Source organism: Eublepharis macularius, chromosome 13 (assembly GCF_028583425.1).
Source record: "Eublepharis macularius isolate TG4126 chromosome 13, MPM_Emac_v1.0, whole genome shotgun sequence".
In the NCBI taxonomy this organism is placed as follows: Eukaryota; Metazoa; Chordata; class Lepidosauria; order Squamata; family Eublepharidae; genus Eublepharis; species Eublepharis macularius.
In genome coordinates this window covers 46,284,381-46,308,569 of record NC_072802.1, presented here as the reverse complement: position 1 = coordinate 46,308,569, position 24,189 = coordinate 46,284,381, and the positions used below count along the sequence as shown (strand labels likewise).

General features: G+C 44.4%; 1 protein-coding gene across 2 annotated transcripts; it reads left to right on the top strand.

The window, feature by feature from the left end:
• Positions 1-7,397: 7,397 nt before the first annotated feature.
• KLHL22 (kelch like family member 22) lies at positions 7,398-22,219 on the top strand. 2 transcript variants are annotated; one of them, XM_054996681.1, is made up of 7 exons: positions 7,398-7,479; positions 13,615-13,890; positions 14,792-14,957; positions 15,618-16,336; positions 17,525-17,717; positions 18,921-19,154; positions 19,420-22,219. In XM_054996681.1, exons 2-7 carry the CDS (start codon positions 13,664-13,666, stop codon positions 19,795-19,797), a joined length of 1,917 nt encoding a protein of 638 aa, XP_054852656.1. In that variant the 5' UTR covers positions 7,398-7,479; positions 13,615-13,663; the 3' UTR covers positions 19,798-22,219. The 2 variants fall into 2 exon arrangements, with proteins under 2 accessions (XP_054852656.1, XP_054852657.1); XM_054996682.1 differs by lacking the exon at positions 7,398-7,479 and adding an exon at positions 7,521-7,764.
• Positions 22,220-24,189: the final 1,970 nt, after the last annotated feature.

Genomic DNA, 24,189 nt, shown 5'->3' with positions numbered 1-24,189 from the left:
CATGGCGACCCATGTAAGCCTCATTCTCTATTTGTCACAGGTTTGACAACACCAGCTTTCCTCATTGTATCTTCACTGCAAGAAGCAAACACAAGGAACCTCAGTCAGAACAGCACAGTTTAGGTCTCATGAATGCAAGAGGACGGGCAGTTCTTGCTTTTTTCTGATGATTTTTCTTCTTTTGAAGAAAGTATTGTACTGATTTTAAGTAAATTGTGTGTCTTTAAATGCTTGGTGTGGTATAGATGAAGGGGGGCAAAAGAGGAATGAGTGAGTGATATGATTGGCTGGTGACTGAGAGTGTGGGCGGAGTGAATGCAATTTTAGACTGAGAGTGGAGAAAAAAGATTCAGTCAGGGCAAGAGAGGCAAGCTGTGTGCAGCCTTAGCATGTTTAAGGATTTCTGAGAAAAAATTCGAGTCTGGTATAAGCAGGCGAGCTGTGTGCAGAAAATATAACCTGTGTGGAAGCCTGAACTGTGTGTTTGTGAAAGAACATTCAGTCAGGAGAAAGCTGGCAAACTGTGTGTGCGCCTGAGAAAAGGTCTTACTTGTAATTGAAAGAGAAATTAATATCAAAAGCAGGCAATCTGTGTGTGAAGCCTGAGAGAAGATCTATGTGACTGGGTTTAAGTAAAGTAACTTTAAGAATTGAGAACTACTCTTTCGAAACCATCAAGTTTTTAGAAATAATTAAAACCAATTCGCTTCCAATAAAAATAAAAGTTTGGGTTTTTTAATCCTAGAGTTACTTCTACATCCCATTCCTTTCCTCAGGGCCACATAGCACCATGAAAAGCCTAACCCTTGGGCACGTTACTAAAAAGAGAAATTTAAGTTATTCTGGAATTTAATTCCTGGTGGCAGCAATCTACCAAGAGGGGGCAAGAATAAAAAGGCTTAAAGACCAAATCTACCCAAGAGAAAGAAAGGGGTTGTAACAAGTATGCAGGACAGTTTTATATCACTGAGGCACTAGCATAGCCCTGCTAACAAGCCCCGTCCCCAATCTTTCCACAGTGCACTGATTCACAGAACCCTGTGCTTTCAATGCTGACTCCAGATAGCCTGAAAGAAGTAAAGCGTCCATACTCTGCTGTATTTAGCAGATTACAAGCAACTCTCACTCCACTCAAGCCATCACGAAAGCGGCTGTTCACAACATGGATGCAAAATGGCTCTTTCTTCAATCCAGAGCAATGGTCCCCAACATGGCACTCCTTAATACGTTTCCTGGCACCCACTCTCTTCCCTGCTTTCCAATCCCTTATGAACTCCTTCCTGAGCCCTTTGCAAACATGCTGTTGTTTGTCCTCTTATTCTGCACCTCCTCTTTGACTCTTTTTCACATTTCATATTCTTTGCTGTCTATCTAGACCTAGAGAGCCCTTGCTACCATTTCTAGGTACTGAACCAACAGCCACCTGAAACCTCTCGTAGCCTTACAGGGGTCTGGCCCTTAGCTTGAGACTCTTCAGCCTCTGAGTTCATTTCTGAGATTATAGGCATACATTCAGTCAAAAACTCTTTGACACTAGAAGGTAAAATATATGTAGCTTGATTAAGTAATTCAGATTATGAATAGTGTATGGTGGGAAGGAACCACGCTATTTAAGTACAAGCAATAGGCAAAGGAAAATAATGGACACTTGTCTATGCTGGCTAGGACTAACTGACTAGACATTAAAAGCTTGCTGACTTGCATCTCTGATGTAGCTTTCAGACTGGTTGCTCTTGCCTGTCTCCAGGTACAACTAATTAATAATAACAACAATAATAACATTTGATTTATATACTATCCTTCAGGGCAACTTAACACCCACTCAGAGCAGTTTACAAAGTAGGTCATTATTATTCCCACAGCAATGGCCCTGTGAGGTGAGGGGCTGAGAGCTGTGAGTGACCCAAGGTCACCCAGCTGGCTTCAGGTGGAGGAATAGGGAATCAAACCCAGTTCTCTAGATTAGAATCTTGCCTGTCTTAACCACTACACCAAACTTAAGAGGCACTTACATTCTTTCTCAGGAACCAGGCTGAGCTAGGCCTGTGGAAACTTAACAATCCTGAACCAAAGCCATGCATATGTATATAGGATTTTAAGAGCTGGTTTTGACCCCTTCTTTTTTCCAGAATCTCTCTGTCCTTACCCCTTTGCCACACCAATACACCAATAAAGGCAATGGAAAAATAGAGGTTGTGGTACTGGTGATGGGACTGGTGTGCCAGTGTAAGCACATGGTGGGGAGCCTGGAAGTAGCTGAAGTTTTCAACAGTAGCAGGAGCCCGATCTCACATTTGTTTCTCTTCCGTTTGTTTGTTGTATTTACTGTGTTATATGGCAAAACATTACAATTGTGCTTACTTGAAGCTACTTTGCCATCACTAAGGCCACCAATCATATTTTATTTCATTTAGATCACAATTAGTAAACTTGACCAATAATACTGTTATCTGAAAGTTTACTTGGCCCCTTCCCAAACCGAGATCTTCCAAAACACAGGCACTGTCGGGAGGGGGGGCATCCTTAAGACTAGCACTGTGATTGAAGGGTGGCCAACGGTTTTGATAGGGACTCTATGGGTGGCTTTTATCTTTTCTGTAGATCTTATTCTTTTTAACTGTTGTTCACAGAGCAGACGATACCATCTAGCTACATCAGGGAAGGCTCAAGCAGCTTTCTAAGGCTGGATCAGAGGATCATCCAGTCCAAGGTCAAACTATAAAGTAAAGCTAAAATGAAATTATTCAAGCACATGCAAGATGAAAAGGAACTAGATGCCAAATATACGTTAAAGGTTAATTGCCTGTGACTCCCTTGCTGGAGGGAGGCATTGTCTCTTTAATTTGCATACAATTGCTATCAAATAAAACAGCAAATCAGGCAGCTTGCTCCCTACCTTTCAATCAGCGACTTGACTACAGTGATCCAAGCAATGTTCATCTCCAGATTAGACTCGCTCTAAACAGGGCTGCTCTTGAGGTTGACCCGGAAGTTACAGTTGGCCCAGAACACAGCAGTACACATCCTCACTGGGATGCTGGTTCGGACTAGTTGCACTAGTTACCAATTAAATTCTGGGTGAAGTTTTGACTATGACATTCAAAGCCCTAAATGAACTGGAACCTACATATCTATGGGACTGCCTCTCACCATATATTCCCCAGAGGGCCCATCACTTGGCTGACTAACATCTTCTGGTGGTCCCTGACCCCAAGAACGTTTGCCTAGCCTCAACCAGGGCCTTTTCAACCCTGGCACCAGGCTGGTGGAACTCCCTCTTCGTCAAGATTAGGGCCCTGTGAAACTTGTTACAGTTCCACTGGGTCTGTAAGATGGAGATGGTCCACCAGGTCTATGATAGTGGTTGAGGTTTGGCGGGCGACTTGGTTGGCCTCTCTGCTGTGGTCTGGGTTTACTATTTAGCTGAGATATCTACAACTTTCCCTCTCTACCCTAATGAATTCCTGATGAGATGTATTAACATCACACATTGCTAGGGTTGCCAGGCCCCCTCAATCTCTCCGTGGGGGATTGCGGCCTGGCTCTTACCTCTGTTCTGAGGGGAGAGGGGTGCACGCGCTAAGTGCAGTCCCGCAAAGCATGATGTCATTTCCAGGAAGTGACATCATCATGCTGCACGTGTGCACACAGCGCAGCCACACTCCGCAGGGGTTTGCATTGGAGGCTGCTGTGGAGTGCAGGAATGCTCGTGCACTCCACAGCGGCCCAAAATGAGCCCGCGGATCAGGCCCATTTTGAGGCGCTGCGGAGCGCAGGAGCGCTCCGCAGAGCCTCAAAACAGCCCCATTTTAGCCCGGATTGGGCCTATTTTGAGCCGTTGTGGAGCGCGGGAGCGCTCCTGTGTGTTGCAGCGTCCCAAAACAGGCCTGATTCAGGCTAAAATGGGCCCAATCCGCGGCCGTTTTGGCACGGATTGGGCCCCTTTTGGGGTGCTGTGGTGCGCAGGCGCACTCCTGCACTCTGCAGTGGCTCAAAATGGGCCCAGTCTGGGCCCAAACAGGGCTGTTTTGAGGCGCTGCGGAGCGCGGCTCAAAAGGGCCCGATCCGCGGGAGCGCACAGCTCCGCAGGGGAGCACGCACAGAGGGTGCACGCCCCCCCCCGCTGGCCAGGTAAGTGAGGGCGGGGGATCCCCCCCCACCACCAGGGTCTGGCACCCCTACACATTGCTGCTTGAATTTGGTTTTAATTTTATATTGTATACTGTATTATTGAATTCATATTGTACTTTATGTCATTGTAATAGTATTAATGTTGTTACTCACCCTGAGCCCGCTCACGGGGATGGTGGGCTAGAAATGCAATAAATTAAATTAAATTAAAGTGGAAGAGGCATTATAGCAATGATGTTCCTTTAAGCATCAGACTCATAAAAGTTGTTTGCAAGATGTGCATGATAATATCTTCTCCGGCAATTATTTTTTTAAAAGTACAAACATAGTTTTGCTATTTTCCTTTCCCCACCTCTGTTAAATAATCTAAACTCCCCGAAGAGCGTTTCAATCATCAGCCATGGAGGAACTGCCCAATAACAGAAGTTCAGCACTTACCAGCTTTCTGCTAAAATCTCCATTAAATGCTGATCTATAACATTTGCTTCAAGAAACAGCATGCTGGCTCCACTGTAACTTAAATAGGACCCAGGGGTCATTTCCTAGAAAAAGAGCTTCAGGAACTCATTAGCATATGCCATGCCCATTGCCACCACCAGAAGTGCATCATTGGCATAGCTGATTTGCATATGCCACACCCCCTGACCTCACCTATCCTGGCTGTTTTGGACCCAATCGTGGCCATTCAGGGCTGAAATTGGGCCCAAAATGGCAAAAAGGGGCTGAAAATGGCTGCAAAGGGGCCCAAAATGGTTAGAATTGGGCCGCTGCTGAGCAGGAGAGTGATCCACCACCCATAAGAAGCCTAATGCTGGCCATTTTGGGACCAATCCTGGCTGTTTTGGGCCCAATCCAGGCCAAAACGGCCAAAAATCCGGTGGGTGGGGCCACCTGACATGAGACCTCTTTAGAGAACTACCGGAACTGCGTTCCTGCACGTTCCTCCTCAAAATGAGCCCTGATGGGACCCATCTTGTTATGACATGCTAGTCAAGTATTGCGAACTATTCCATTAAACCAAGGCTATCAGCTGGGGAGGCCGTAACTTGCCATTTCACTTTAACAAGGACAGGGCTGCTCACCCCTAACCCTAGTGGAATCAGGTACACTGAAAAGAGTAGCCAAGAATCTCCTACAGTACAACTGTATTTTAATTTTTTTCAATGCAGTTACTTTTTCCCCTGCCCTGCTGTTTTAAGAATTAGAAATGTAAAGCTTCTTTGTGGCCTCCACCGTGTGGAATGGCCTTCCCAGTGAGGTGAGGAAGGCTCCCACAATTCCATCATTCCACCGAATGTGTAAAAGGGAAATGTTAAGGAGGTCATTTTTGTGACAGAAATAGGCTTATAATAGAATGGAATGGTTAGAGAAGTTGGTTTTATAAAGGGAAAAGGATTGTAGCTCTGTTGTCATGTTTGATGAATCTATTTTCTTGCTTTTGCTGACTTGTCTTCTACTTTTGTGACCCATTTTCTGCATTGCTTATGGAATGTCATGTGTTAATTTTTTTCTGCACTATTGTTTAAAAGCCTGGTTCTATTGCATTATTCGATGGGTATCTTACTGCACTGGTTTTATATTTTGTAATCTGCCTCAAGTCTCAGTGAGAAAGGCAACCTATAAATGAAGCAAGTTAGCAAACTGGACTGGCCTTGGTCATTCAGGATAAATTTTTTTAAAAGGCAATTGAACTATTTTACAGCATTATCAGTAACAATTAATTTGTTCAGGGGTGCATAGAATCAGACCTCTTAGTCCAATTCACCTGAAACTTGGGGGTGGGGCAGCCCTCACTATGCAGCAATTTTGGTGTAGTTCAGTTTAAAAAGAAACAATCCAATCTCCCAGAAAGATTCCCTCATAGGGAATAACATACCCTGTTAATTAGAATATATTTGGAATATATTTTTATTTATTTTATTTATTTATTCAATTTATATACCGCCCATCCCCAGGGGCTCTGGGCAGTGAACAGTTAAAATCGATAAAAACAAAAACTAAAATCAATATACAAATAATAAAACACATTAACAAGGTGCAGTGGTGGGGAGAACCTTCCCCACCCCAAAGGTGGGAGGCCGACATGGCACCGCCCCCTTCAATCACCAAACGCCTGGCGGAACAGCTCTGTCTTACAGGCCCGGCGGAACGATAATATGTCCCGCTGGGCCCGGGTTTCCATTGACAGAGCGTTCCACCAGGCTGGGGCCAGGACTGAAAAGGCCCTGGGAAGCCAATACCTGAATTTGATACCAACAAGGTATTTTTGGGTACACATTTGGATTGGATATACTGTTGCATATCCCTCTTGTACATATATGTATTTTCAAAAATATGTAGATGCTATTGCGATTAATAGAATAAAAATGCATTTGAAAGTATTACTTTTTTTTCTCCAGCAACGAATACTAAAAGTACTACTACTATCAGGGGGGGAGGGGGGAGGAATTTTTCAAAGTTAAAGTGGCCTGCTAGCAGAAAAGGCCGGGAATCGCTTTCCTACGTTTTTCTGACCCATATCTGCCTCCATACATCTGTCTGACCAGCTTCTGCCTGAAACTGTTGTTACACCAGTAATTTTGATCCATCCAGGCAGCTCCAGCGCAGCCTCCGGAGCCTGACTGAGAACAGACGCAGGTCCGGGCAAACTGATCTAGGGGCGAAACGCGACCCGTCGGGCGTCCTCGCTCAGGGAAACAGGTGCTGGGAAATGTCGTTTCGGGTGGGCCCAGGGTAGCGTGACACGCCTAGGCAGCCCCAGGGCCCCGCGCGGTCGGGAGGCGAAGCTCCAAGCAGCACCAGCTGCGGCCCAGCATTCCCTCACCGACAGGGCGCGAGTGAATCCAGGCGCAGGGAGGCGTTGCCGGGGGACGAGGCCCGCCGGCGCTTCCAACGCCTTCTGTCGTCCTTGCACTCTTTCCCCCTGCCCGCGGCGGCAGTCCTGGCCACTAGGTGCGAAAAGGGACGCGTGTCCCTTTTAAGGAGCAGCGCCTCAGCTCCAGGAGCCTGTAGAATCGGGAAGGCTGAAGAAGCTCATCCCGCCGATCTTCCAGGGCGGAGCCGAGGATCTAAACGGGGGAGATCCCCGATGCTCCAGGCCTCCGCCTACAGCGGCGCTGATGGGAAGTCCTGTCAGTGAGGCCACGCCCACTCCTGTGGGAGACTGAGGGCGGAAAGGCGCCCCAAATGGCGTCCGGAAGGAGACCTCGTTCGGAAAGCATCGTGGGGCGGGGCTCTGAGTGGCCCGGAAATCCCGCCCACAGTTTCCCAAAGTGCCAATTAAGTTTTGACAAGCTTGTTGGTGGGCGCTTTGCAAGCGACGGTGAGCCTGTCGGAGATTTCGGGCTGGTGAGTCTAGAAGGGAAGGAGGGAGGCAGGGAAAGCGTAGCCTGGCGCAGGAGAAGAGCGGCTGGGCAGCCCCGTGTGCTGTGCTCGCCTGTATGCTCCTAAGCACGTGCAGAGTGCCGCTTCTCTCCTGGCTGTCTCGAGACGTGCTGGTAGAGGCTGGTGTGAGGCATGGAGCTGCGCCGTTTCTCTCCCCGCAACCCCGACTGCGCAATGGCCGGCCCTCTTCCATCAGTAGGAAGAGGCTTCTTCCATTCGGCTGTGATATAGTAGTAATGACAACAACAGGTGTGTACTTATATACCGCCCTTCTAGACAGATTAGTGCCCCACTTAGAGCTGTGAGCAAAGTCAGTGTTGTTGTTCTCCTCACAATACAGCTGGGGATGAGAGGAGTAGCTTACCCAAGGCTGTCTACTGAGCTCATGGCAGTAGTGGGATCTGAACCAACAGAATGCTGGCTTGTATCCAACCACTTACCCACTATGCTATGCTGCACTCTGAGAATTCGCTGCTGTCTTTCACTCAAGGAAAGACCAAGGTTCCCCCTCACACTTTTCACAACAGCCCTGCATGGCAGACTGTATTAACAGTAAACAGCGGGGCTACAAGCTGGAGAATGTTCATGAGCAGCTCTTGGCACTCTCAAGCTGAAGGGTCATCTGCAATCTCTTGTGCTGTGTGGTTAGGATGTGTTTGTCTGCAGCTATAACTTTTATGCTTTTGCCTCATTTGGGGCAAAGAAGACTCTGGTGACATTGAAAGATTCAGAATCTAATATAAAAGTAAATGGAGGTGTAATAAAACAAATCCAGCGGTGCCTTAAAGACAAATAGCATTTATTCCAACATAGTGCATTTCATCAGATGAATGAATTGTACATCTATAGTCATTATTTATACTTAAAGTTACAAACAACAAGGGCAAATTTGGGGAGATTTTCAAGGGGATGCCAGATTGAAACAATAGCCAATCAAAGAGAGAAATGCATAGAGATATAGAAAATGAGTAGAGCAGGATAAACAGAACTGGGGAAGGTGCTATGTGGAGTATGTAAACAGAGCTAATTAACATCTGTAAAGATTGAGTGAGTCATGCTGAGGTTTTAATCTCTAGGAATGAGGAAACAAGTCTGTGTTCAAGCTTGAGAGACAGATGTATTGAATCTCTTGCTGAATCCTTATTTAGCACTTTCATATTTGATTTCCTTTTAAAGTTGTTTTGTTGCTTACTGTAATAGGTCAGCATGACCCACCCTTTTGCACATATTAACTAGTTCCACATATATTTTATGCTGCACCTTCTGTTATTCAATCTTGTTTATTGTACTCAACTCATTTTAAATAGTAAACACCCATTTCATAGAAAACAACCACACACCACTGTGGTCTGATTTTTCTTTGGTAGTTGTTTCAGACTGCCTGTCTTTTGCGTGTAAGTCAAACTATAAGTAATTGCTAGGAATGTTCGCATTATGAAGTAATTACTAACTCATTAAAGTTTATGGTGGAATAAAAGAATGGGGGGTGCTACCAACACACTTACATGGTCACCCCACTAGAATTATTAATGGAAGTATATAGTACAAAATTAATGTAATATATGGATGAAAATTTCATTGGAAGTATATACTATGGAGTGGTATGTTTTTACATATACACACACACACACACACACTTATGTTCCTAATTTTGCTTATAGACATTGTTTATGGAATCCAGTCTGTATTTTTTTCTCCTCTTAATCTATCAGGTACTGCATATAGACTCATCTTTATTGAGGTCATTTATAATAACAATAATAAACACTCAGTTTATATACTGCATCTCTGATGTAGCTTTCAGACAGGTTGCTCTTACCCACAGGCTTAGAAAAGGAAGTCCAATACATGCCAGGCAGTTCTGGTCCTCTTGGATTCTGGCATGGAGCAAAGAACCTCTCACATGCTGGTAGAATGATTCTGAACAGAGAGGCTCCCCAGTGCTTTGTGCAGCCATCTTTTCAAGAGCTGTTAGCCAATCAGGGTACACTAGGCTGATTGGCAGTGCTAGCATGAGAAACTGGGGAGGGTGGCTGGAAGCTGATACTCCCTGCTGCCCAAGGACCTTTCTCTTGGGAACAAACAGGCTCCAGGTTCAACTAATTAACAACAACAACAACATTTGATTTATATACCGCCCTTCATGACAATTTAAGGCCCACTTAGAGCAATTTACAAAGTATGCCATTATTATCCCCACAACAATCACCTTGTGAGGTGGGTGAGGCTGAGAGAGCTCTGAATGAGCTGTGACTGACCTCAGGCCATCCAGTTGGCTTCAAGCAAAGGAGTGGGGACTCAAACCCGGTTCTCCAGATTAGAGTCCTGCTGTTTTTAACAACTACACCAAACTGGCTACTTTAAGAGTTACATTTGCTTCCTTCTCCTTGTGGATGTTTACCCAGTGCTTACTATATCTTATTTTAAAATGAAACCATGAGTTTCCTTGGGGAAATTGCCCTGTCTATCCATAAGCAAGTCAAGGGAGGGGGGTATTTTCCTAATATTTGGCTTCATCTAGTTTGCAACTCTTGGTTGGCATTTTATTTTATTACGCTGTGGATGTCTGATCATTAAATAACAGCTAAAGTTCCATTATTTTACATTTCTGTTCATGTTCAATGGGGAACCTTTAATTGTATAGCAAAGCCAGCACATGCAAAGCCACATTTTTCTTTTTAAAAATCAGATCAAAAATGCTTATTATCTTATGTACTAAACATGAATCACAGCTTGCATAAAGCTGTGTAACAGCTTCTAAAGGTTAATCATTTTGAATGTTTCAGGGAACTGTGCACTTCCTGGGGTAGCCTGTTTAAGAACGGCTCAGGGAAGTTCCAAAGTTGGCTGGGCCAAAGTTTAGCTCATTGATCGTGTGGGTGACATCATGCCTGCCAATGGATTTCCTGCTGCCTGTTTGCTTCTTTGATAAGAAACCCTTCCCAAAGCAAAGAGCCAGTCCTGGCCTTCCTTCACCTCATTTGAGCCTACGGTGCTTCAGAAAAACCCAAGAGGCATCACCTCTTTAGGCCTGCAGGGAGCACCTATTTGGAAACAGCTGCCTCCATTATAGGAAGCTTGGCTTGCAACCTCCTCTTAAGGTATGACCTGTGGAATAGCTCAGCCTGTGCTATTCCCTGTTCCCTGCAGCCTTAAAAGCCAGTGTTTAGTGTCCTTCTCATTGGTCCAGCGTAGGTGAAAAGGAGAGCAAGTATTAGGAGAGTAGTTTAGACCACATCAGAAAACCAGAAGTGTGCTTCAGCAATAACAAAAGCAAAACTAGAAAGACTTCGCTAGGTCAGTTCCTCTTGGTTCCAAAATAGGCAATCTTCAGTTGGCATGATGCAAAAATATTGCTATGAGTTCCCTTGGTGGGACTTTAGCCAATCAATCACACAAGGCCGAGACCAAAGACAGTTCAGCTTTATTCAACTAGAATAGTCAGAGGCAGTAGTCTGCAAACTCTTTTATACAGTAAAGTAAACAATATTTCTGCGCATGTCTATTAAGTACTTATGCAATTTTCGAAGGCTTCTGTGTATGTTCTGAGCAAGCTGTTGAAAACCACACAGTTCTTCTTTTGCGGTGGGTGCTTCTGGTGTTCTAAGAATATTTCTGACTTTCTTGTTAACCTCTGCAAAAATTCTAAGGATTTCAGACTTTCTAGCTTTGTCAGAAATTCCAAAATTCCCCAAACTTGCTTGATTTTCAGATTTTTCTATCAGGAGAATGGGGGGAGGCATTTTAGCCCTATTCTGACACATGTACCCTCAAATTACAAAAATAATTTGCAGGAAATTGTTAGCTCAAAGCTAGAAAAGCTAAGTTCACTAAGGGGAAGTAATTCCCAGTTAGTTGAATGAAAATCGGATTCTTAATTCCTCTCCTCTGTCCTGTTCACCAGATAACCTTAATGCCTACCCTATCTCACTTTAATACGTATTCCTTATTCTTTGCCATCTGTGTGTCTGGCCACAAGTGGAGAGGCCTTTTGGCTGACATGTGTCTCCTTGGAACACAATATATTGGAGGTGGCCTGTTCTAGAGAAGCAGGCAACCTTTGCTGCCAAGAATGCTTTTTATCATTTATATCTGAGCTGACGGTTGTGTCCTCTACTTGACTCCACCAATCTTGCCCCAGTGATGACTGTTTTTTTAACCTCCACATGGGGTTATTTATAGTATACCTTGTTGGGCTGCCCTTGAATAACTTGGAAACGTTGTGCAGAATATACAGGTACTCATCTACTTCCTGATTGGGGTGGGACACCTCATGTGCATAAGTCTGGTTTTACAACAATCATGCTGGTTGTGTATTGGTTTCTGGATACGATTCAAGGTTCTAGCTTTAACTTTTAGAGCTCTTCATAACCTGGGAACTGCTTGGCTGAAAGACAGTCTCCCCATGCATAGACACGTGCACACCAGCTCTATGTTGCTACCTGCTAGAGGCACTTTGTTCACAACTGTGATAAGTTCTGCAGCCCTCTTAGTAATTGCTCCATGCCTGTGGATTGGCCTGCTGGGGGAGATATGAGGGTGGCAACAGAGAGAGAGAGAGAGAGCCTTCTCTGTGATGGTTCTTCAGCTGTGGAACACCTCCCCGCCTCCCCCCATATTTGCCTGCACCTGATTTAATATAGGTCTAGACACTGGACGGAATCAAAATATTTGTCTAAGCATTTGAGTGGTGTAGGGTTTGTGGTGATGTGATTGTTCTCCATGTGTAAATATGGTTTTATTTCTACTTGCTTCATTAGCTTTTATTTCTTATATTAAAATGTTTATTGAGTGAACAAATTTTACTGTTATTTTGGAAAATATATATGCTGCCTCTTGTCCAGAGACATGCTCGAGGTGGCTCACAGAGCCAAATGTGATAAAAAATCAGTTATGCTAATAAAGGTAGTAGATGATGATGCTATAATAATGATGTTGATGATGATATAACAACAACAACAACATTTGATTTATATACCACCCTTCAGGACAACTTAATGCCCTTTCAGAACGGTTTACAAAGTATGTCATTATTATCCCCACAACAAAACACCCTGTGAGGTGGGTGGGGCAGAGAGAGAGCTCCAGAAAGCTATGACTAGCCCAAGGTCACCCCGCTGGCTGCAAGTGGAGGAGTGATGATGATAAAAATCATTAAAAACCCAGCCAGATTGTTAAAGTTGCATACAACACTTGGCAGCCTAAAATTATCCTTGTAAAAGTCCTCTTTATTGTAGCTTGCTCTTGCATTGCTCTTTGCTGCCATGAGAGCTCATGGTCGAGGGCCAGCAGACAAGCTAATTGGTCAGTCACATGCCAAACATAGTTTGATTTGGGGGGGGGGGTTCTGATGCTTTCCTAATAATCCTGCTGCCAACCTTGCCCATTTCTCAGTACTGTAAAATTTAGTGCTTCCTACCCAGATCTATTTCCCAGGTGATTTATAGTCCAACAGTGCAGGAGTCAATTTAGGATTTAAAAATAATTTGATTGCGCTTCAGAAGCCCATGCTACCACCACTCACATGCTTTTAATACCGCATGATAACGAATTGCAGAAGTTTCATTTTCTGTTCTCTGTTTTCCAAAGGCAGCCACATGACTCATGAAGATGCAATGGTTACTTTTTTTTGTTCCTGTGGTGCATTTCACATTGCTTTGCTCTTCACAGTCATCTTGCAGTTGCATAATTCTGAATCATTTGTGAATTTGGCTTATGTTACTCCTGGCTCAATCATGACTAATTTAAATCACCTATAACCGTTCTTCAGGGAGCTGCTTGTTTGCACAATAGTGGAAAGCTAAATATATTGGCTTGTTCGTTATTCTTGACCCTAATTTCCAAGCCATAGAAAGTCTTGCCATTGTAACCTCCTGGTTGCTGAGTCTGCCTTGGTGAGGGACTTTGTTGAAGAACTCTCAAAAGGTGAACAATTTCAGTTGTCAGCATCAGGTGAGCTTCCTTTACCATAATGAAAGTGCTTTGATGCCCTGGTGTTCTTCACATCCTCTCTGTCTTAAGGGGACAGTTTGCAAATATTCATGTTGCAACAATGGTTCCGAGTAAGAAATTCCAGCTTCTGTATCAATTGCTCTCTAGGAAATCCGGGTGCTGGTGTACTTTGAAACACTGAGCCTATCCACCAGGGATGGCGGAGGATCAGGAGCCAGCACAGCCATGCAAGACTCTTCTTGAGCCCTCGATCAAGAAGTGTACCAGCAACACGTATCGCAGTGCTCAACACTCACAGGCTTTGCTGAATGGCTTGGTAGCTCTCCGAGACAGTGGTATCCTCTTCGATGTCATCTTGCTTGTGGAGGGGAAGGCTATTGAAGCTCACCGCATCCTCCTGGCTGCATCATGTGATTACTTCAGGTGTGCCCACATTAGAACTGCAGCAATAGTGTGCACAAACTTGAGCACACTACTATCCTTCTTCAATTAGGGTATCTATGGGCATTGCCCATGCAATTTAGGTAGCATATTTCTGCCTGTTAGTTGTAACTGAGGGATAGGATTAAACATTGTCTTTGTGATATGATGGCCATGGCTTAAGGGAGAAAAGGTGGCAGTTTCACTGAGTGTGTCCAAGGCCTTGGTTATAGCAGAAGTAGCTTCTGGGATCTCAAGCTATTTATTTTATAACAATAAATAAGGGCCAGGCGTAAGAAGCAACATGCTGGATCAGTCCAATGGTACATCTAGGATAATGTCCAGTTTCTTTCATCCTTTCCTTTTCCTGTAGTAAAATGTGTTTTCAGTTTACATAATGTCCTCTAAAATGTGCATACATCTTTACAAAGCATCATAAAGCATCATCTAATGCTCACTAAGGGGCATGGTGATATCCAATCCACCATTACCTCATTCAGCAACCACCCACCAACCTGTAGTCAGTCATAGCAGCAAGTACATTTGTACATGAGGTTTTTTAAATAAATGACCTACCTATGGGATGAATGAGACTGAAGCATGCCAGGTTTCATGGCCAAATCCCAAACAGCAGCATGTATCCAATGAAGTCACTTCTCAAAGCTCAGATGTGAAATTCACTAAAGTTCCTTGGCCAGAGATGTTTCTGTGAAAATAAAATGAGATCTATCAGCATCAGCTGCCTTGTGCTTCATGGAAAAAAGTGGTGGGAAATGTGGTAAACAATTCAATCTTTAGGGGGTATTAGGAAACTATGTACTCACGTTGGATCCAGCACGTGCTGTGAAAGTACAAACTTTCTTTTTGAAAAGAATTATTAGACCGTCTCTCTTATTTTGTTTAGGGGAATGTTTGCAGGTGGACTAAGAGAAATGGAACAAGAGGAGGTCCAGATCCAGGGTGTATCTTACAATGCCATGTGTAAAATCCTAAACTTCATATACACTTCTGAGCTGGAGCTCGGCCTGCACAACGTGCAGGAAATACTCACTGCAGCATGTCAACTTCAGGTGAGAGTTTGTGGTTCCAAAAAATGTGTTTGCAAAGGAACACAAGAAGCACCTCCCAAGGGCTGAGCCATGACCTCCTGTCAACTTAGCAGTGGGCAGATTTAGCATTCTTTGTTTTGGGCCCCTACTTAACAATATCCAGGTTGGGAGTCTGGGGATAAGCACTTACAGAATATGCACACTTCAAAACAGTACTGTATTCTTGCACTGGGGAAACTTTGCCCCCTTATCCTAGACCTGCACCATTATTCCACCCTTGCAGTCAGCTGTGCTCCAGGCAAGTTGATTGCTATACCTTGCCAATCATATCACTGTGTTGGCTGGGCAACATTTTATTTTCAAGAGAGACTCTTCCTCTGTGTCCCAAACTAACACCTGTACCAGTGTCCTGTGGCTACCAGCTTTCTGTCCGTCTTCTCCTCTTGTTTCTCCCTCATCCCATAAATAAATATCTGCAAGTTTTGGAACCATGCTGAAACTTGCAAATTAAGTAAACTTGCCCATTGAACATATTGATCTATTTTAACTGCAAAATTTGATTGTGGGCTTTGGGTCATTTTTAAACATTCCGCAGGTTCAGAGAGGTTTACAACCCTGTTGCAAAATTATCATTGGATCCCTTCACAGATCAATGGAGTTCTTGTGCTTTCCTTGTTACAGATCCCTGAGGTGATCAAGTTTTGCTGCGACTTCCTCATGTCTTGGGTGGATGATGAGAACATCTTGGATGTGTATAGATTAGCAGACCTTTTTGACCTGAGCCATCTGAGTGAGCAGCTGGACTCCTACATCTTGAAAAATTTTGTTACATTCTCAAAGACAGAAATGTACCGCCAGCTGCCCCTTGAAAAGGTCTATGCCCTTCTCAGCAGCAACTTATTAGAGGTCACCTCTGAGAATGAGGTCTACGAAGGGGCACTCCTTTACCATTACACACCAGAGGAATTGGAGACGGATCAGGTCTCCTTGATGGAACCTCCTAAGCTGCTGGAGACAGTCCGTTTTCCCTTAATGGAATTCCATATTCTGCAGAGGCTCCATGACAAACTAAGCCCATGTCCATTAAAAGAGACAGTGGCTAATGCATTGATGTACCACAAGAATGAATGCCTTCAACCAATGCTTCAGAACATGCATACACAGCTGAGGTCAGAGTTTGAGTGCGTTGTGGGCTTTGGGGGTATGCATTCTACTCCATCCAGAGTTCTTAGCAACAAAGCCAAGTACTTAAACCCACTGTTGGGTGAATGGAGGCACTTCACTGCACCGCTGTCCCGCAAAATGTCCAACCAGGGAATTGCAGTTCTCAACAACTTTGTCTACTTAATTGGGGGAGATAACAACGTGCGAGGTTTTCGAGCAGACTTCAGATGTTGGAGGTAAAAGAGGCTGCTTCTTCATTTTGAATTAGCACGTTTTAGTTTTCTTTGATCAAGAAGTCACTTTTCGTGGCACAGGAAACCTGCCAGTGAGGAAATCCAGCCAACTGTCCAGTTCTTGGGGGGGGGGGGGGGAAACTTGTTCACTTGTACAAAAAAGAGCCCTGCTGGATTAGACCAGTGGGTCCATTAAGTCCAATGTCCTGTCCCACACAGTAGCCAACCAGTTACTGTAGAGGGCCAACACAGGGCACAGGGCACAGAGCCCCCCCCCCCCCCCCGTTGCCTCCAAACACTGGTATTCAGAGGTTCCTAGAGTAAGCAAATTCTGATAGTTATTCTTGATCATCCTACTATGACATTTGTACCCCCTTCCTGCAGCTCAGAATTCTGTTTTGTGCTTGCAATATTTGGGGGTAGACAATGCTAAGAGAATCAGCATTGCCCAAATGGACTACCCTGTGAGCACTGTAGCTGTGCAGGGATTGGAATATGGATTTTTCATAACTAAATTCAACACCGTGGCCATTGTGCCACACTTGGCTGTATTAGCCTGTTGCTTTGGTGAACTCTAGAAATCTTTTGCACTCTCCTTTGGTCTGTTGTTGTGTTTTTATCTGTAAAATGGGAATAGTTCTGACCATATATGTAGGACTTAGTAAAATGAAAGTGCAAGTAGATTGGTGTTTATAAATGCATAAAGATGGAAATACCTCTGTAGAGTATAAATCTATGGAAGACAAAATTTTGCCCCAATTACATGAGGGAGGAACCAGTAAAATACATGGGTTCTGCCTCACCTTGGATAATAGATCTGTAGCAGACACCCTCTTGAATGAATATGGATCTGGAAGAAGACAGCTATCAGCCTGCCCATTTAAGGTGAGCATTCAAACTGTGAGTACAATCATTCTTCTTAGCAGCTACTCATAGTGTTCCATTATTGGACTTTTGAAAGAGACATTGTCCTACGGAAGCTGTTTGGCTCAGCTTTGAAAAACAATGGAGACTAATGAGTATCAGCAGGTAGAAGGATGGGTGCAGGCCAAGTTTGCCTGTTGGCTGCTCATCTGGAGGCAATTGCTAAAGAAAGAGCAAGAAAAAGCTTTCTTACTGTTGACACCTATGGCTGTGCCAGACACTTCTGCTATTGCAATCTGGCAATAGTGCTTCATCTTCCTTTGCAAGGTATGACCCACGACACAACAAATGGTTCCAGATCCAACCCCTTCAGCAAGAGCACGCAGACCTGTGTGTCTGTGTTGTGGGCGAGTACATCTATGCTGTGGCAGGACGGGACTACCATGAAGACTTGCGGGAGGTGGAAAGATACAACCCCCAAACCAACACCTGGGAATATGTGGCTCCCCTCAAAAAGGAGGTAAGGACTGTGGTATACATGAGTATACATGCTGGTGAGCTTTGTAAAAAGCACTCTGGCTCCTTGGCCTCAAATGCCTGCTCACTTGATCATATGATAGTCACAGAATATTTATAGAAGGCTACCTCTATCCTGTTCCACGGGCAAGCTTCCCAAGGACATCTGTCTGCCAGTCCTGCAATGAGGATTTCGGGGCCAAGCCTTAACTGTTCTTAGTTAAGGCCACACCTGCAGGCTGGGTGTACAGTTGAAGGCACAGCTGTGCTTACTACCATCCTATACTTGACTATCATGGAAATGGAGCTCATAGCACAGGCTTCTTCTCTACATCATTGTTCTTGCTTTCTGCACTGGCTGCTAGGGGCACAAGAGACTGCAGGGCCAGAGATAGTCAGCCACTGAGGAATGGCTGGGATATCTTGTCCCGAGTCAAAGCTTTTTTGGGGTTTCTTTTTTTTCAAAGGCAGCTTGGTGCTAGGGATTTTTCTAGATCTATACTAGGGAAGGTGCCTATTTGATCCATTATAAAGCTACCCTGTCAGCAGGGCATTGCTTCACTAAGCTCTGTATGGTGTCTCTGGCAACATCCCTCCAAGGTCTTTCCTAAAACCTGCTACCTGAGATCTTCAACTGGAGATCTTAGGGATTGGACCTGGAGGCCTTCTGCATACAAAGCCAGATGCTCTACCACCAACCCACAGTCCCTCTCTAGTTTCTTCAACTGGAGGATAACTACTAGACAGCTGCAAACCAAGCAGCTGGGGCCACAGGTATTTTGCAGGTCTGCTGCAACAGTAAACTTCCTAAGCATGCAGTTTTAAGTTTTAAAACTTGGGGCGGGGGGGGGGGGGAGAACAGTAATAGTTCTTATGATTATGAAAACTGGAAATAAATGAGGGCAGAGAACCAGGATGAGATTGCAAAAAGGTTCCAGGGCAAGCGGGTTCCAGAGCCTGCTTTGTCACCGTTACAATGCCAAAATAAGTACTGACAATCTTGGAAGAATAGTTTGTTCATTTAAAAAAAAATTCTGATTGCACAATTTGTGCATTCTGTGCCAAAACATTCAAATCAGTTCAGGCAGCAGATGTACGATAGTGAATAAAAACACCACCATTCTGGGCTGCTTCCTTTTGTGCTGTATTACAAAGTCTTATGGATTTCTCTTTTTATACATGATAGTTTTTTCATGTTCTGATGCAGGTATATGCACATGCAGGAGCTACTTTGGAAGGGAAGATGTACATCACCTGTGGGAGACGAGGGGAGGACTACCTGAAAGAGCTGCATTGTTACGATCCAGCGGCTGATCGCTGGGACAGCCTGCCTGATGGGCCAGTCCGACGGGCCTGGCACGGGATGGCTGCACTGCTGGGGAGGCTGTATGTGATTGGAGGTAGTAACAATGACTCTGGCTATCGAAGAGACGTTCACCAGGTGAGTCAACCATAGGTCTGTGCGACTAGTACTGACTTACATCAAAACACAGTGTTCTCTGCCTGTGTTGATTGTGAGTCTGCTGGTTATAATAAAGCAAATTCCTAGAATTTGACCAGAACCAGCCCCAAACTTTTCTGGTTCTGCGTAGTGGTTGCCTATGTAGTAAAAGAGGAGAACATCAGCACTCCACAGGTTACTTCTAGTTTGAGGAGATACTCCTTTTATGATAAGCCGCTTTGTTTTTAATGTTGCTTTCCTCCAGATCGCCTTCTATACACCGAGCACTGCTCAGTGGACTTGTGTCCGCCCTCTGCCTGCAGGACATGGAGAACCTGGCATCGCTGTTTTGGGTCACAAGATCTATGTTTTAGGGGGCAGGTCCCATAACCGGGGCATCCGCATGGACTACGTGCATATTTATGATGCTGAAAGAGATGACTGGGAAGAAGGCCCACAGTTAGAAGAGGATATTTCTGGGATGGCTGCCTGTGTCCTCACACTGCCAAGGTCCATCCTAATGGATGTGGAGAGGTGGGACCCTGAGTGGCAATGTGGCAGACTGCAGAATCCCCTGGATATTGCTTCCACAGTCATGAGTCTATCTGATTGGGAGGAATTTGATAATTTGGACGAAGATTAACCCAAGGCACTGGACTCTTTTTCTGACTTTTTTTGCTTTTCCCCTTGCTGTAACTGAGCCAAGTAATGTGACCCACTCTCACTTTGCTAAGCCCCACTGTTGTCACCAAGCTTTGCTGCCTTTACACCTTGTGACAGGAGGCAGTTTGGTTGCATTGACAGTCCTTGCAGAAAGAGCTGGCCAGAGCCTACTGAAAATAAGGCTAGGAAAGGGCTGGGTGGCCTTCAGTGTGAGGGCACTTTGCACAAAGGGGTGGCAAGTAGTCTACCCCTGGTAAGGAAAGGCTTTTAGGAACAGGATTTCTGTGTTCTTTATCAGTAAACTGTGAATTTATATTAAATTATTTACTGACTTGAAAAAGCATTTGGTACAAAGATGGCTTTGACCACTGGCCTGCCACATGAGACCAGCTGGTGAGCGAGATAAAGAGAGGTAGTTTGACATTGCCTTCTTCTGCATAGTGACCTGTCGAAAAGAAATGAGAGGCCCTAGTAATCTGCTCCCCCACCATCCCTTCTCAAACACAAGTAGTTTTTCATCTCCATTCTGTTTTCAACAGTGCAATTCAGTCCTGCACAAAAAGTAGGATCTCAAATTGTTGATTTTTTTAAAGCAACACTCCCTGCAAATTATTTAGAAAATGTGTATGCCACTGTCCCGAGACCTGCTCAAGCTCTAGTGTACCCTCAGAATGCAGCTGCTGCTGCCCACACCTTGTTAGAGCTCTGCTTCCTGGTTTCATTCAAAGAATATCAGCACCATGTTAAAAATGACCATCCCACAATGCTCCTTGTATGGGCAGACATCTTCTCAAAAAACTTATCTGCTCAGGTAGGTATGCCAGCCTGCTGATTCAAGTAGTAGACAAGAGAACCGAGCCACAAGAAAATAATTTGCAACTACTCCTCTGGGCTCAGTGTGTATCTTATTCAAAGGGACAAAGAATAGCAAAGAGATTAAACAAGTATTAATGAAATAAATCCACTTGCATCAGCAGAGGTGTTCCAGGGCAACTATGCCCTATCAACTGACAGGGACAAGACTGTGGTTTTGCAGAACACAAGATGACCAGTATCCATGAAGGTAAAAGATACCTATGATTGAACTGAGCAGCATTCCCCTACCAGGAACCAGTTCTGACAATCATTGGATGCTCAGCTGTTGTATCAGATGTTTCCCAACAACTGCAGTCTTATGCTTGGTTGCTTCCCTGGTGTTCTATTATAATTCCTTGAGACATAAGCTTATTTCACAGCAACGTTTTATTTTTCACTCAAGAGCTGGGGTGGTTGGCTCAAGCACCAAACTATGGACACCATAAAAGGCAGGAGAATGAGTGACAGGCCTGACCCATGGATCACAGCCTTCTTGGGATGTTAAGTAGGTGCCCTGATGGTAAGGCAGCCACATCAACTGTTACATTTTAGGTTCCATTGATGTCAGTAGAATGGGGGGAGTCAGCTTTACCCCAGAAGGCACAGTCCAGCAGGAAGTTGTCTTATACAAACCTTGTTGAAATGAGCAGGAGCTGCATAGCTGTTCATTTTAGTGGGTCTTGTGGAGAAGTTAATGGGTGGGGTGGACCGAGGTGCTATTTGGCTTTTCCACTTCACCCTCCCAGGTGTCATGGCTGGCTTTCTTTCAGACCTCCAGACACCAGGAAAATTCATTAGAGCTACAGTAACAGCAAAAGAAATATACAGCAAACAAGACAATATTGTACAGCTAGGGTTTTAAAAGAAGGAAATTGTTGCAATGTGTGTCAATTAGGAATGTTTTTCTTGAGAAGTACTTGTATCATGTTCTTTGTGACTACTTAAAATGCCATTTGCATTTAATGACTGGCTAGTTACTACAGACACTAGTGGCATACTGTTCTGTGCATGAGCGCACTGCTGTTGTCTACTCTTGTCTTCTCACCAGCATATATCCTTGGCCATGGGCTTGGCACATTCTAAGGGTGAAATTTCTCAGTGCCAATGAGTTCTGGTAAAATGAAGGAAACTGTCACACGTATCTGCTGAGCTTACTGTCTGTCTCAGCAATTCTTGGAGAGATCAGAAGTACATTCTCAGCTGGTTTAAGTCCCAACTCCTGGGACAGAAAGCAGTACAAAGCAACTCTGACTGGGAGGAGGGGACCTGCCTCGGAACAGAGACAGAATCAACAAGAGCTCTACTGAGATCCATTAAAATGAGAACAACGTGAAAGAGGCCAAACAGCAATATTGAAAAGAGGGACGTTTGAGACAACCACTCTGTCCAAAGTAGCAGAAGCATCAAATGTATAACAGCATTGATGAGAGGTTCTGGGAAAAAAAGAATTGGGGAGGGGAGATTAGAAAACAGTGATCCCCTAAATCAAGTGTGATCTAATTTAATATGTTTGTTTTGACTTAGTAAATAAAATGTGAAGTTTCCTATGTTATTTGTTGTTGTTAGGACATAAAACTATTTGAGCAGAAATATTGGGGGGGGGATTTAACTGTGATTTAAATGTTCAAACAAAATGATTTATTGAAAGTTTTATCAGTATAAGACTGGTTAAAAATTAAAGACAATATAAAAATATACTCTTTCTATGCTCAAAACTTATTTTCTCTATACCCCACCTTCCTTCACAGTGGGAACCCAAAGCAGCTTACATTATTCTCTTGTTTTTCATTTTATCCTTACAACCATCCGGGGAGGTAGGGGAGGCTGAATGTGTGTCAGTGGCTGTTATTTCACCCAGAAAGCTTCCATGGAAGTATAGAGATACAAACTTGGGTCTACCAGATCCCACTATTACACTCTTAACAACTCCACCATACCAGCTTTGAAATGCCTTTGATATGATTGCCTAGTCATCCATTTGAGCAGAGGTCATGGGGGTACTTCAGTCTTATTGTTGCTCCCTATAGCATCATTTGTTAGTTGGTGATAAGACTATCCCTTCAACTATGTGAGGGAACACAAATAAGATACTTGGCTGTGCTTAACAAATTGAAACCAAAGCTGAATTTATAGCTTGATTTAAAAAAATATGTATTTGTGATTTTGTTTACCCTCCCCCTTTTTAAAACATACATGTATTCTCTCACAGTTACAACTGTGAAACAACCAAGCTTGCTTAATGTTGTAGTGGTGTCAATTCAATGTTACAAATTTCATGGGGAAAAAGACTCCAGAAACTGAACGTTTTCCATGGAAAAATAAACTGCTAGAAATTTTTCTGCTCTGCATCTGTGCATACCAGCTACCACTTCCATTACCAGATCACAGAAATGAGTGTGAGATCACTGTCCTACTGCTAATAACTGGGGGGGGGGGGGGGAATCTTATGATATTGGCTGGTCTCTACACCAATACAGCTATGCAATCACTCACATCTCTAAATTATAACTTATTTGTAATTTAGTTGCTACCCCAAGCAGCAATTTAGAGATTGATACCAACTATTCCCTGCACAGAGTATACAAACAATACTATTAGGTGTATTGTTGAAGGCTTTCACGGCCGGAGAACGATGGTTGTTGTGGGTTTTCCGGGCTGTATTGCCGTGGTCTTGGCATTGTAGTTCCTGACGTTTCGCCAGCAGCTGTGGCTGGCTGGCATCTTCAGAGGTGTAGCACCAAAAGACAGAGATCTCTCAGTGTCACTGAGAGATCTCTGTCTTTTGGTGCTACACCTCTGAAGATGCCAGCCACAGCTGCTGGCGAAACGTCAGGAACTACAATGCCAAGACCACGGCAATACAGCCCGGAAAACCCACAACAACCATAATACTATTAGGCTTTCACACAAGTACCTTTCTGATCAATATGGCTTACTTATGAGTAAATAAGCTGTTGTTCTACATGCGAGACACCTCTTTATGCCCCTTTGCACTTAATTTAGGAAGGAACCCCATGGAAGGTATGTGAGCAGGATACCACAGCTTCTAAGCAAGCACGGTGGTCTTTGCATCTTTCACAATCAGGGAGGGTTCTAACCCCTTTGCTGCTGCTCACCCTCTGGTATCAGGGCACAGTGGAATATAGTTTCAGGTGCAGCCTAAACAAGCTTCGGGACTACCTGCGACTCGTCAAGGAACTAACCACAGCTCCAGAATCTCTGTTGCCCCGCTCAGTTTGGTAGTCGGTGTCGGGACTCGCACATTACCTCCCAGTTTTTTCTTTTGAGAAAATCTGTGATGTTAGTGCAACAAAGATCCGTCTGTGTGCCGTCCGTGCAGTTCGACAGCGAATGAGCCGCGATGCCGTTTGCGCCGCAACGCCCACCTCACACTTTCATGATGCAAAGCCCAGCGCTCCATTAAGCTCCCTGTCTGGGAGGACCAAGCAGCTGATCCTAAGCATCCTTCAACCGGGGGGGGGGGGTCTTCTATGGTTGCCAACTTCGAGTTGGGAAA

Excerpts from the sequence above, each read along its gene's own strand:
- KLHL22 (XM_054996681.1), top strand. The coding sequence starts at position 13,664 with ATGGCGGAGGATCAGGAGCCAGCACAGCCATGCAAGACTCTTCTTGAG. Across the intron at positions 16,337-17,524 it reads GCAGACTTCAGATGTTGGAG|GTATGACCCACGACACAACA; the intron begins GTAAAAGAGGCT and ends TTCCTTTGCAAG. Across the intron at positions 17,718-18,920 it reads TGGCTCCCCTCAAAAAGGAG|GTATATGCACATGCAGGAGC; the intron begins GTAAGGACTGTG and ends GTTCTGATGCAG.